The sequence below is a fragment of the Nicotiana sylvestris genome, chromosome 11 (assembly GCF_000393655.2).
Source record: "Nicotiana sylvestris chromosome 11, ASM39365v2, whole genome shotgun sequence".
Lineage (NCBI taxonomy): Eukaryota > Viridiplantae > Streptophyta > Magnoliopsida > Solanales > Solanaceae > Nicotiana > Nicotiana sylvestris.
This window is the reverse complement of record NC_091067.1, coordinates 47,467,251-47,481,690: the sequence shown is the minus strand read 5'-3', so window position 1 is coordinate 47,481,690 and position 14,440 is coordinate 47,467,251. Positions and strand designations below refer to the sequence as shown.

Below are 14,440 nucleotides of genomic sequence, written 5' to 3'. Positions count from 1 at the left end.
TATAATCCTAATTACAAATCCTATTTAGATATGAATTAAATAAACTTGCAAATACCAAATGCTAAACGATTTTGGTTTTCTATTACAACTTTTAATAATGCAAGAATTAGCTTTACCAATTATTATACATGTACAAGTATTACTTTGGACTTTTTAAAATTAATTTATTTTTTAGAGTTCTTAGTGTATTTCAATATTTCAATCCCCAGTTTCTTTATTACTTATATGTTTGATGTAATCACCGAACAGCCGTTTGATTAACTTTATGTTTGTTCCAATCATATATATTCTTGAATATTCTAACATATATCCATCACTACAACACCCCCACGTGGACACTTGACAGTCATCAACTGGATGAACCTTTGGCAAATATTAGAACAGCATCGACTCAAAGTAGAATCCACTTCAATTCTGAACTCTTGTGCTAATCACTTGAAGTTCCAACAAAGAAAGAGAGAAATGTCTGTAGCATTTCTACAGCAAAGTTTCCTAATTAGTCCCCCTTTTTCTTCAACATTCAGACCCAGAAGAAATACCACTTACTTTCCTGTGCATATCACTAAAATCTTGTGCAAACACACCCCAGATGATGAACCACAAGTCTCTTTTAGGTAAAAAGTTTTCATTTATTATCTTTCATTTTCTGGGTTCTTAATGAACCAAGTAAGTATGTTGTTTTTCATTTTCAGGAAAAGTGAAAATAAATGGGGTAAGTTGGCATTAGTAGCAGTGGCAGCTGGGGTATTGACAGTGGATCCAGCTTCAGCTGCTAAGACTGGTGGTCGAGTTGGTGGTCAGGCTTTTCGATCTTCAGCTCCTCGCTCTTCTTCACCTAGGATCAATAATTCTAGGTATTTTCCACTCTTTTTTTCCCTTAAAGAATCTGTTTACTGCTTGCTGTTTGTTGCCTTCTCTTTTATGTGACACTCTTTACTTTTTAGCTGTTCCAAAAAATGATATGGAGCAATTTGATTTTAGAATTTTCCATTTTAGCCTTAATGACATGCCTTTATACTACGAAAATGTCATGGCTTGCTTTTCTTATGATCGAGAAATCCTCAGGGTCTGTGCATATGGTTCGAAATTAGGTGGATAATGGATCTTCTGCTCAATCCTTCTCCGCTTGAATATCAAGTTTTCATCTGCAGCAATATTTGATTCTGTGACATGCATCTAACCCACACATCACGTGCTGCACTCTCCTCACTAGACCGAAGCCGTGTGGGCTTTATAACATGTTTAGTACCCCAAGTTTCGAAAGTCTTTCTCTTTCTTAAACTCTTTGTCTAATCTAATAGTATCGCATTAATGTACTTGTTTCAAATGTAGGTCCTATTTTCCTTACTAAAGACTAATTTGACTCATTATTGAAGTTAAATTGGACTCGTAATAATTAAAATTATACAACATGTTTATAACTGCAAATATATACTCATTTGAAAATGAATAGCTGTATTATTAAATCTATCTTATTATTGCAATAGAGAAGAATACGATTGTCCCAGATATACAATATATGATAAAAATTTGAACTTGGTAGTGTGTAGAGATATCAATGTAATAGTTGTGTCCTCTTCTATAAGTATAGTACTCTCGGTGCCAAACAGTACAACACCTATAGTTGTATTTGCCTTGGACTTCTGTCGAATGATTGTATCTGGATAGGTGAAATGCTTCTAGAATTGAAATTTAGACTCGAAAGGAAGGTTTCAATTTGACATAGTTTGGATAGAAGTGAAAGGGAAAGAAGTGGTAACTTGGCAGGAGTAAAAGGAGAAGGCAGTGTTAAATCTGTCACAAATGTGATGTTTTCGATACGATGAGGGAAACACTGAAGCCACGAAAGATGTGCTAGAGATTTCAGTCACTGGGATCAAGACAATTTTAATGCGAGAAGTTCTGTTTTGAACCATTTGAAAGAACATAGGTGTGCTGGAAGTGTGCTTCTTTGAGCTGAACTCTTAACTTTTATTTGTAAAACTTTCCACTAGTAAAGGTTAGGACAAATGTCCGGGAAGAGCCTATGTTACTTTTGAGTTACATAAGTGTGTATAACTTTGTGTTTTATATTATTATGGAAAGATCTCATGTTCTAATAGAAACAATCCCACCATCTTTAGGTTATGATTTCTTCTCTAGGCTTTCAAGTTCCTTAATTCCTTCCACTAATAACTTATAAAATGCAGTAAGCTCTCATGAATATGGCGTGGATGGTGAAGTAAATAAAAAGAGAACTGTTAGTAATTGGTTGCATATACATTACTTCAGTACATAGTGCAAACAATGCTAAAGCAAATGTGCATGTTGAACCTAAAAGATTCATTCAACAAGACTAGAAATAGTTAAATTCCCTACTGGGTGTGATTCTAATGTTCTTGATATTGGCTATAAAGGTACAACACAAGAATCTTTATGGCCATAGTTTTGCTTTTTATAGAAATAGTACAGACGACATGCTAGACAGGTCAAAAAGTGGAATATACAAATGGAATATAGTCAAATATTGGGACATAAGTGTATGGGTCAAGTGCATGAATATAGCTTCCAGGTCAAGGTCTTATTGTTAAAGAATGAAACGTGGTGGTAATCTGTACTTTTATTGGATGTTATTCTCATTACCTATTGGATGAACAAAAGCTTTTAGCTAGGTTTACTAAGACTAGCTGTTAATATCACAATTCATGGGAATGTAGACTTATTTCAGCTTCCTACTCCTTTTTTCAACCAGCTTCCTACTCCACGTACTTTAAACCTGTACTTTTTTTTGCATTCAACAATGTATGTTAATCGTCACCATTATTCTCCATTTTCCCACCTGGACCATGGTTATTAGCTATGGAAGACACCTGATAGTATTTTTTCCTTGTTTAGATTACTCTTTTTCAAGCATCCTTTTTTTTTTTGGTTGGTAAAGCTTTTTCGGGCTTCTCAAATAGTTCAGTGCTGAAGAAGTTCACGGTTTGTGAATTATTTTAGCATAGTAACTTTCCAACTTTACTGATTCTTGTTGGTCATGAACTCTGATTGATCTTTTTGAAAGAATAATTCACTCCATCACGAAGTCTAGGAATCACTTTTCGTCTGGCCTCCAAGATCCAAATAGCTATTTTGTATTTACATGTACCCATAAAAAGTGAAAACATAAGGTTTGTGCCCTCTCATGTTATTTGATGTACAAATTACCGTATAAAAAGGAAGCAGGAATTTGTTCTGTCAAAAGTTTAAAACGAAGTCCTTGCTAAAGAAACTCAACTTAGATATTGTGGTGAATAATTTTATTTTTTTGTTTTCTCAAATCACTTGAAAATGGTATGCTCAGCCTTGCATCAAACCTTTCCCCAAAATAAGATGAACTGTTACAAAACTGTATTTGTAGCATTCTCAGCCAACATACACATTGTAGTTTTTCTGCTCAAAGGATAGGCAAAGGTTTGCAGTTATGTGGATGAGAAGATCCAACTACTGTTACATATGCCAAAGGATCATGACCAAATGCTATTAGTGGATTCTATTATGAATGTAGTGTTCTCAACTCAACTTTTGTTTTGAGGAAAATAATTCTTACAGTTTAGTATCTCGGGGAAAACGCATTGACATATGGATCTAGTTTGATGTAGGATTGGGAGAATTGTGCTATAATTAAAGTTCATGCCTTCGATTGTTCTTGTAACTTTTGGCCACAAAACCATTTGAATTAGACTTGTTAGACTTACGTGGGATGGCGTCTTTGCTGGACAACAAAGAGCTCTCGTGAGCTTTTGAGGTCCCATGGCTGGTTTATGTTAGACTCAATTTATCGTCTCAGATTGATTAATTTTGGGTTAGCTAATTTTGTACATGGTGTCCACAATATATTGAAGAGGTTCTCTTGTACCAAATATTAAGCTACAAAACTTTCCCAGCCATTTTCTATCTAGTCTATACTCGAATCGTGTAGAAAGTTCTCTCATTTCTAAGGTGAATATGATAGCAGAACCTTGGTAGAGCTTTCCTTTCTTTGTCTCAGGTCCTATTCTCTGCTCATTTTTGTATATGATTTCTCTAAAACTTCTTCTTGTCATGATCAGAAAGTTGTGGCTTGCTTAATTAAGCATGATCAATGAGCTAGCATAACTGTAGGAATCTATCCGGTCTTAATCGAATCAGAAATGCGTGTGTCAGATTATTCCTCAAGTGTATTCTACTGACCAGGGTAGGGGTAAGGCTGCGTACATCCTACCCTTCCCAGACCCCACTTGTGGGATTATACTGGGTGGCTGTTCTGTTCTTCTGTATTCCGCTGACGTTAGTCAGTTCTGCATGTGAGCTATCAAGGTCATGCATCCCAACTAGTTATTGCGCCTTGTATCGTATACTTTTTTTTTCCCGTCATACCTTGTATTGTATCAACTTGACCATTTCCTAATGTTTCACCACAGTAGTCTGAAGAATGGTTATACCCAGAGGCAGAGCTAAGCGAAGAAAGGGGGTTTAATTGAATCCCCTTCATTGAAGAATAAATAGGCCAAGAACGAACTTTTTTGTGGTTATATTTAACCGTTGAATCCCCTTTTCATGAGGGAAAAAATTCTAGTAAAGTAACAAAGGGGGTTCAGAAATTGCTTCAGATCATAGGTTCAAAGCCCAAGTGTTACATTCTAGTGTTTTTCGGAATCCGTTTGTGTAAATTCTTGGCTCCGCCACTTGCTAGAGCAGAGATTCCGAGATTGCTTTCTGCCTTCTAAGTGCTTGTACACATTAGTGGCCCTTTCTAGATTAAGTTGACTGAAGGGCAACAAAATTTAGCATTCCAAGCTGCCTTCTGGAAGTAAAAAGCCTGGGTTTTAAAGATTCCCCCTCCCTGGAACACTTGCTACGGGTTGGGGGATAGGATATTGCACTTGCTAGTGCTTTCTCCGGTCTTTTTTGCTGAATAGAAGGCTGTTTACCCTCTATTGAGAATTTTTGGTAGTTAGAACTCTTCTTTTCAATCCCCACTTACCACCGATCACGAGTTTCTAATTTGTTTTTTCTATCTTACTGAAATCATTAGTACCAGAATCTCTGAAATTCCTTAGGTAGTAGATTTGTGCCGCTTTTGTTGAAGTAGGACAACCTTAACTGCAAAGAGTAGGAGTCAAACCATCTAACTCGTTTGCTCCATCCCCCTTTTCACTTAGTTCTGTAGGATGGAAAAGTTTCTTGTAGTCAATATCTCTGTATTGTTGTGCATGTGTGTATGAAAGATGATAAGTCGATGTGGGCAGCTTTTTGGATTGTGATTGTATTGTAATTTTGTAATAGAGCATGTATCCATTCAGCCCTCTTGCTCCTTTCATTTTGTTTATTTGTTTGTTTATTTTTCTTTTTTGTGGATCTGAAATCGAGGGAGTAAACAAATCTCAATATATATGACATAGCACATCCTACTTTCTAGTTTCTAAAGTGCAATTTGCTTATTTTATACGGTGGTGGAGAAATTTCTCTTTATCCAACAAGATGTTTGTTGCTATCCTTATTTCTCAAAGCTTGTTTTGGTTAGTCATCTGTATCTTTTTTTATGCTTAGAAAAAGATGATTAATTAAGACAAAACTTAGATATCAGATGTAAGTGATATGACATCAAATTGTGTTTCTCTACTGGAGTTCTTTCTTAATGTAGTAAAAAAGTTCATCTATTTCTGAAGTTAAGGAAATATTGTTGTCTGGAAAGAGGAAAAGTAATGGATAAATACAAGGGATTAGAGGAACCCAACGACCAAATTATGCAACAAAATTTTACTGCAACGCTTCCATGGTAGAGAAGTCATTGTGTTGAATATGCTAGAGTTATATTAAACTGTAATTCCAGACTGAATTATGATATTTCATCTAGTGAAGGGTATCCTGGTTCAACTAGCTTTTCTAGTTACATGATCCATCACTTGTATTGACGTGCAGATTGTTGAAATCCCTTAAATAGACTAGTTCACATCATCCTGCTTCATGAGACCATGACATTGTTCTTGCTTTGCCTTTTCAGAACAAATATATATGTCAATCCACCAGTTGCTCCTCCTCTAGTTGGTGGATATGGGTATGGTGTGCCATTCTATGGTGGATGGGGCTGGTCGCCTTTCTCGTTCTTCGCACCAGGCCCTGGTGTTGCCGTTGGCGTTGGAGGTGGATTCGATACGCTGGTCCTGTTCTTGGTTCTTGGTGCTGTTGCTTCTGTTCTTCGGAGGGTACTTCGGTCAAGAGACGAAGATGAATACTAGCATTTACAAGACACGTTCGTCCAAATTACTGGAATTAGTCTTGTACAAGAGGCTACTGATATATAGTTAGCAGTGTCATGCAGCCATAGTTATATAAATTTATGTATTGGCAACAATTATCAAGCGAAATTGGAACTCTGTAAAAGAAAATTTGGGGTATGAAGCTTTTCTTCAAATTCCTGAAAGGGTATATAAACTAGTAAATACAGCATCTCCTATGTAGGGATTTTGATGGCCTCATTTTCTTTTGAAGCTGCAGTTACTCTTATGTTTACTTTTTCCTACTTTCTATGAAAATATTATATTTTGGAAGAGCAATTCTTTTCACAATTAATGTTGCGTTTTGAAGTTCTTTGGGGTATTATCACTTCTAGCCCGCGATAGAAGCTATTTACATTTGATAGCCGAAAAAGTGTATAATTTTTGTATATAACATACATAATGTATATATATACAAAAGATATACAATTTTTCGACTATTATTTTGAGAGTGCTATACAGTGTCATTTTTCCAAGTTCTATCGGGACTTTGCAATTGTATGCAGGGCTATGCATCCTTAATGCTTACCACATCCGTTGTGAAACCTATCGCAATTTTCTTCTTATGTGCCTGCAAATACTAATCAATGAAAAATAGCCACTATTTTGCTGTAACAGAGACCGGTCCAGCATAATATACTGGAGTTCGATGCACCTGTATATGAACTTCCAGCATATTATACTGGAACTCCAACACACGGAAAGTTCTAGCATAATATACTGGAGATTCGAGCACTTGTATATGAACTTCCAGCATATTATATTGGATCGGTATACTTGCTAGAACTCCAGTATATTATGCTGGAGTTCTAGTGTACTTATGCTGGAAATCCATCATATTATGCTGGAGTTCCAACATACTTATCCTGGAACTCCAGTATAATATGCTGGAGTTCAAGTATACTTATGCTGGAACTCCAGCATAATATACTGGCGTATTTTCTGGGTTTTGAACAGTGTTTTCGCTCAGATTTATCTTTACATGAAAAGTGGCTAAATTTCGATTACTTTTGAAACTGGGTTATTTTTGAGCGACCACTTGTAAAATTTGGCTATTTTTGAATTTCTCCCTTAATATTTTGGAGGAATGGCATCGCGGAGAAATTTAAAAATAACCAGATTTATAAGTGGTCATTCAAAAATAGCCACAGTTTCAAAAGTAATCAAAATTTAGCCACTTTTTATGTACAGATAAATCTCGAAAACACTGTTCAAAATCCGAAAAAATACTCCAACATAATATACTGGAGTTCTAGTATAATATACCGGTCCAGCATAATATACTGGAGTTTGGAGCACCGGTGCTCCAGTCTCCAGTATATTATGTTGGACTGGTATATTATACTAGAACTCCGGTATATTATACTGGAGCCAGCAAAGTATACCGGTCCAGCATAATATGCTGCAAGTTTATACAAATGTGCACCGAACTCCAGTATATTATGTTGGACCGGTTTCTATTGCAGCAAAATACTGGCTATTTTTCAATGACTTGACAAACGTTGACTATTTTTGAATGACTGATCCGAAAACTGGCTAGACCGTGCTATTTTAACATGGCACCAGCCACCATGTAGCCCGTTGTGATGAAATCGTTTAAAATATAGCTGATTTTCAAAAATTATTTAAAAATTTAGCCACTATGTAATAATAAGTAAAATTTGGACAAAAATATCCCTAAATTTAAGACGAAAAACTTCAAATCATTGGGGCTAAAGTTAAGATCTACCAAAGACGATCTTTATACCCAAAGGTATGAACTTTGAAGCTCTAAATTAACACGGAATACTTCAAAGTCAGACCATCGGACAACTTTAGAACCGAGGTTTGAATATGAACTTAGGCTATTCCATTTTAAACTTCATATCCAACTATCTGAAATTTGAAGATGCGGCTAAAGTTTAATTTTTTCATCAACTCTGACAATTGTTTAAATAGCGGTGCTAAAACAATTGAATATGCAGTTGCCCCTAATATTTGATGGCTTTGGAGGCATTTGATATAAGTTTGATCTAAGAGTCTTGTTTAGTAAAAGTGAAAATGATGCATAACTCTTACAGTATTAGTGTTAGGGATATAATAGATATACCCAAGATTCAATCTCATATTTGATAATTTAAACATATTTTTGTGAACGTTATTTCACTTAAAATATATATGGCATTTGATATTCTTTTATCATTATTATTAATTGCTTGATTAATTTGATAAGGTCCTTGATTAAATTTTGAGACTTGTCATTGTGAAGGAGATCATGATAATGAGAGTAAAGTTTCTTATAATTTAATCTAAATTTTGTTCTTGATCGTATGATTATTAATTTTGGACATTAGTAATCCGATTAGATCAATATTTATGTGATCGTCTTTATGTGATAAAGATTAGTTGATCTCATTAACTAAATTATATAGATAGATGATGCATATAAAGATATGATCATTGAACCGACTCATTGGATAATTCTTAATGGTTAGAATTACCATAAAATGTCAATAGGATATTCTCCTGAAGAATGTGATGTAAGAGTTTCCTTTGACCTGGGATCATCACAGTAATTGACAAGTTATTTATTGTGCTGCGATACTAGACACCTATGGCCTAGGGCGATAGTTGAAAGGATATTGGGTACGATTAAATACTTGTAAAATTAGTGATTGATCAACATGGAATCTGTCAACTCTTGGTAATGAGTTTAAGCTCCGTGCAAACGACCAAATTAAGACTTTGGCCAGGGCAATTGAATGAAAGAAGAAAAGAGTTTCTTAGGTCATTCAATGGTCAATTATATTTGACATGAACACACAGTTGGTCGCCTATTAGGATTTGACAATTGAACGATATCCTAGGATGACCCAGAGCTATAAGGACAGAAGGAATTACTACATTATTTTTTTATGGATTCTCGAGAGTAAATTGTATACTTAATGCTATCCGGTCGTTAAGGAGTGTTTCTAGACGTCACCCTTGATTAGTATATTAATGTGATTAATTTACTACCGGTTTAGTATTGAACCTATGGGGTCTAATCGTTGCTAAAAGATTAATTACTTTATTATTTGATAATTAAATTAAAGAATTTGATTAGTCAAATAAATTTAGTTATTAGTTCATATGAAATATTATTATATTCTTTGCTAGCACAGAGAATATTGTGAACAAATTAAAATTTTTTATTTGGAATAAAAAATTAAATTATATCTCTTTATTGAAATATATATGCGATATATATTTGATATTTATAATTAATATTTAATTTATATAAGGAATGTATACTAATACTAATTCCTCATTATGTAGAATCCAATTTAGAATTGGACTGGAAAAGTTCATACATGTCGGCATCTTCAACCCATTTAGAATGGGATTAAGGAAAACTTTGGACTTCATGGAAAGTCCATGTAGAACTCGGCAGACTCAAACATATTAAGAATAAGTTTCCGATTTTTCTCTAGAAAAATTATATAAAGTTTATTTTTGGAATAAACTTTTACCCTAAGTAAATCATTACCTCAACCAAATAGAAAACGGGTTTGTAGGTGATGCTATATGAAGGGTGATAGAGAAAATTTGCCGCATTATTAATTCTTGAGAAGAAAAATACTTTGTGAAAGTGAGAGTGCAATACAAAGCCAAGAGAGAAAATACAATTACAAGAAAAGTGTTTCTTGTTCTTCTAATTTGAGTTGAGATTTTTCAGAAAAATTTCAGCACAAGTTTTTCGTTTAATTTTGTTCGCGGGTTTCATTGATTAAAGAGTTGATAGCAAGGCTCGGTCTCGGTGTGGATACGCATAGAGTCTTCGCATTATCGAAGAAATTTTGAAACGAGACTCTCTTCACCAGGTACGTCTTAGATCCGATCTTTGGCATGTAAATAAATGTTAAACACAAAAATATTTGCCTAGGATTGTTATTATCTTCCGCTGCGTGTTATGAACACATATATGCAATCCTTCAATTAGTTTATTTTTCAATTACATTGGGTAGAGGTGTACCAGGTCGGGTTGGTTCGGATTTTTCGATTACCAAACCAAACCATTTGTGTCGTGTTATTAAATCTAAAGATCAAACCAAACCAATAAAAGCTGAGTTTTTAAATCTCATTTTTCTCGAGTTTTTCGGATTTTTGGGTTTTCTTAAAAGCTGAGTTTTTAAAAGCTGAGTATTTGTGCTCCAAATATTTATTTAATCCTAGTAAGACAGAATGTTCAACAATAAAGTTAATAAAATCGCATAAATTAATCTTATTAATAAGCCATAATAAAAATGAACATAATAAGTGTTGAGAGATAGATTGATTCTGAGTTTACAGAGAGAAGAGAGGAATCTCAGAGATGAACTACTCTGTGTATTAAAGTAAAATGAAGTAGTTAATGCTTACATCTGTACAACTCTACTATATATATATATATATATATATATATATATATATATATATATATATAACACAACTCCTATGTCCTAACTAACGGAATTAATTAGCTAGCCTATTGTAACTGTACAACTACAATTGCCTATGTACAACTTTCATTGCTATGACTAATTTCTACACTCCCCCTCAAGTTGGGTGGTGAAAAGATATTTATCATCCCCAACTTGCCAACCATTTCACTATGCAATTGTTTCCTGAGTGCCTTAGTCAATATATCTGCAATTTGGTTCCTGCTTGAGACATGTGCTGTTTTGATCAGCCCCTGTTGCAATTTTTCTCTAATAAAGTGGCAATCAATTTCTATGTGCTTTGTACGCTCATGGTACATTGGATTAGAGGCAATTTGTAAAGCTGCTTTGTTGTCACAATGAAGCTCCATAGGTAGAACAACCTTTATTCCCAATTCTTCCAACAATCCATGCACCCATACCAATTCAGCCACAGCGGTGGCCATACTTCCATACTCAGCTTCTGCTGAACTTCTTGATACAGTACTCTGTTTCTTGGATTTCCATGAAATGATAGAATCTCCCAGTTTTATACAATATCCTGTGACTGACTTCCTGGTCATTGAGCAAGATGCCCAATCTGCATCACAAAATACAGTCACTTTTCCACTAGTTTTGTTGCTCATCAACAGTCCATGTCCTGGTGAATCTTTAACATATTTTACTACCCTTAAAACTTCTTCATAGTGAGACTGTTTTGGAGTATTCATAAACTGACTCATAACCTGAACTGCAAAAGATATGTCAGGTCTTGTGATTGCTAGGTATAATAGCCTCCCAATTAACCTCTGATATACTCTTCTGTCCTCTAGATCTTCATCAGTTGTTTGTCCTCCACAATGCTTATCATATTCTACACTGGTGAGCTTCAAGTTTTGATCCAAAGGTGAGTCAGTTGACTTTGCTTCTCCCAATCCACATTCTGATACAAGCTCCAGTGCATATTTCCTTTGGTTCATGAGAATACCCTTGCTTGACCTTGCAAACTCAATTCCTAGAAAGAATCTCAATTCTCTCAGGTCTTTCATTTTGAAATTTTCATTCAGAACAGTTTTAGCCTCTTAAATCAGCTCCTGATCACTACATGTAATTAACAGGTCATCAACATAAACCAAGATAATAACTATGTCACTATTATGTCTCTTGGTGAATAGAGAATAGTACAACTTGCTTTGTGTGAAGCCAGAATGTATAAGAGCTGAGGTGAGTTTCAAATTCCATTGTCTACTAGCCTGTTTGAGACCATAGAGGGATTTGAGAAGTTTGCACACCTTAGTCTCCCCCTGACTACCAAATCCCTGAGGCAAATACATGTAGACCTCTTCAGAGAGATCCCCTTGTAGGAAAGCATTGTAGACATCCATTTGGAATAAAGGCCAATTATGTTGAGCTGCAATGGCCACAACACTTTTGACAGTGACCATTTTAACCACTGGAGAAAAAGTCTCATGACAATCAAGGCCCTCTTGTTGAGTGAACCCCTTTGCTACAAGTCTTACCTTAAACTTTTCCACAATCCCATCAGCTTTGTACTTTACCTTAAAGACCTATTTACACCCAATGGGAGTTTTACCTGCAGGTAAATCCACTAATTCCCAGGTGTGATTGTCATTGAGATCCTGAAACTCAAGGTTCATAGCCTGAACCCAATTACTATCTCTAACAGCCTGCTGAAAAGAGTAGGGCTCAACAATAGAAGAGAAAGCAGTAAGACAAGCTTTATAGGAAGGAGATAAGGCAGAGTAACAGAGAGAAACAGATAAAGGATAAGTAGTGTGAGAGGACTTAGTGCCAGGGACATAGTCTGTGAGCCAAATAGGATGCTTAGAGGTTCTAAGAGACCTTCTAAGACCAGGAGGTGAGGAAGGAGAAGAATAAGGCAACTGACATGGAGATAGAGGAGAAAGAGAAGTAGCAGGAGTAGGAGACAATAAAGGAGAGGTAGAGTTGGAGTTAAAAGGGGTGTCTGAGGTGGAAGATGAAGGAGAAGAGATGACATGAGTAGAGATTGAAGGTATAGCTGAACTTGGTATGGGAATGGCAGGAAAATTATCATCAATAGGTGGAGTGGCAGATTTAGGAGGAAATATATGAGTGGAATCAGGAGTGGGATAACACAGAAAGGTAGACTTAGGATGCTTGAAAGGAAACACATTTTCCCTAAAAGATACATTCCTACTGACAAAGAAAGTGCCACTGGAGATGTTGTATAGTTTGTAACCTTTTTGAGTTTCTAAGTATCCCATTAAGATGGCAGGAATGGCTCTAGAAGCAAATTTGTCAAGGGGGTGAGGAGTAGTGGCATAACAGAGACATCCAAACACTTTGAGGTGAACAAATGAGGGTGAATACCCATGAAACAACTCAAAAGGTGATTTCCCTGAAAGTGCTGAAGATGGCAGCCTATTAATAAAGAAAGCTGTTGTGAGAACACATTCCCCCTAGAACTTTAAAGGTGCATGAGCTTGAAATCTAAGAGCTCTAGCCATTTCAAGTAAGTGTCTATGTTTTCTTTCAGCCACTCCATTTTGTTGTGGAGTGTGTACACAAAAACTCTGATGGACAATTCCAAGAGAAGTAAAGAGTGTGGAAACTTGTGAATTAAAAAATTCAAGGCCATTATCAGTTCTAATCACTTTAATAGTGGTAGAGAATTGTGTTTTAGCTAAGGTGTGAAAGGATTTGATCAAAAGAAAAGCATCACTCTTCATTCTCATCAAATAAAGCCATGTCATTCTAGAGTAATCATCCACAATAGTGAGGAAGTATCTATATCCATTGTAAGTACATTGTCTATATGGACCCCACACATCCATATGTACAATTTCAAAAGGAGATACAATTTTCTTGACACTATTAGGAAATGGAAATCTAGTTTGCCTAGCTAAATGACAAACAGTACAAGACATAGAGTCATTATTTAACAATTGGTGTTTCAAGAAAGGTATTTTTTGTATGACAGTAATTGGTGCATGCCCAAGTCTTTGATGCCAAATGTTGCAGTGGCTGGATTCCAGTAATGAGGAGTGAGATGAGTTTGAGGCTGGTGTATGAAGAGTTGGAGTAGAGCTTGGAACTGTAGTAGGTGTACTGAGTAATGACAAGGAAGATTGCTCAGGTCCTTTGACTGGTAATGGCTTCTTGGTAGGTTGAAGTATGTAAAGACCATCCTTCTCCTTACCAATCTCCCTCACTTTGCCAGTGCAAAGGTCCTGAAAGATGCAAAATTCAGGGAAGAATAAAGCACAACACTTCAATTCCTTGGTGAGTTTAGAGACTGATATCAGATTATATTGAAAATTTGGAACATGTAACACATTATACAATGACATATCATTTGGTAATGTCAAAGATCCTCTGTGTGTTACTGAAGTTGTGTGTTCATTTGGCAGATGTACTTTGTTGAAATTGGACTTAACAGGAGTAGATTCAGTTAAAAGGTTCAGACTAGAAACTATATGGTTTGAGGCTCCAGTGTCAATCACCCAAGAATCAGGTTCAGAACCGCAAAGTAAGCAAGTATTAAGAAGTTCTTTTATACCTGCCATATTAGCTCTTGCCTCTACAACAGTTGGCTCTTGGTTGATCAGCTTCAAAAGATGTTGGTACTGATCTGCAGTGAACATTGGCAAAGCACTGTGAGTTGGTGTATGACTAGCCTATGGTTCTTCCACAAAATTGGCATTATTTGCTGATGCTCCCCTGTAATTCCTTGAACCATGT

The 14,440-nt window shown here is 35.6% G+C and overlaps 1 protein-coding gene across 1 annotated transcript; it reads left to right on the top strand.

Moving 5' to 3' along the window:
- Positions 1-323: 323 nt before the first annotated feature.
- On the top strand, positions 324-6,551 carry LOC104232835 (FLUCTUATING-LIGHT-ACCLIMATION protein 1, chloroplastic). The gene is made up of 3 exons (XM_009786118.2): positions 324-614; positions 693-854; positions 6,005-6,551. The coding sequence occupies exons 1-3, from the start codon at positions 358-360 to the stop codon at positions 6,237-6,239; spliced, it is 654 nt and encodes a 217-aa protein (XP_009784420.1). The 5' UTR covers positions 324-357; the 3' UTR covers positions 6,240-6,551.
- The last annotated feature ends 7,889 nt before the right edge of the window (positions 6,552-14,440 follow it).

Excerpts from the sequence above, each read along its gene's own strand:
- LOC104232835 (XM_009786118.2), top strand. The coding sequence starts at position 358 with ATGAACCTTTGGCAAATATTAGAACAGCATCGACTCAAAGTAGAATCC. Across the intron at positions 615-692 it reads GAACCACAAGTCTCTTTTAG|GAAAAGTGAAAATAAATGGG; the intron begins GTAAAAAGTTTT and ends TTTCATTTTCAG. Across the intron at positions 855-6,004 it reads CCTAGGATCAATAATTCTAG|AACAAATATATATGTCAATC; the intron begins GTATTTTCCACT and ends TTGCCTTTTCAG.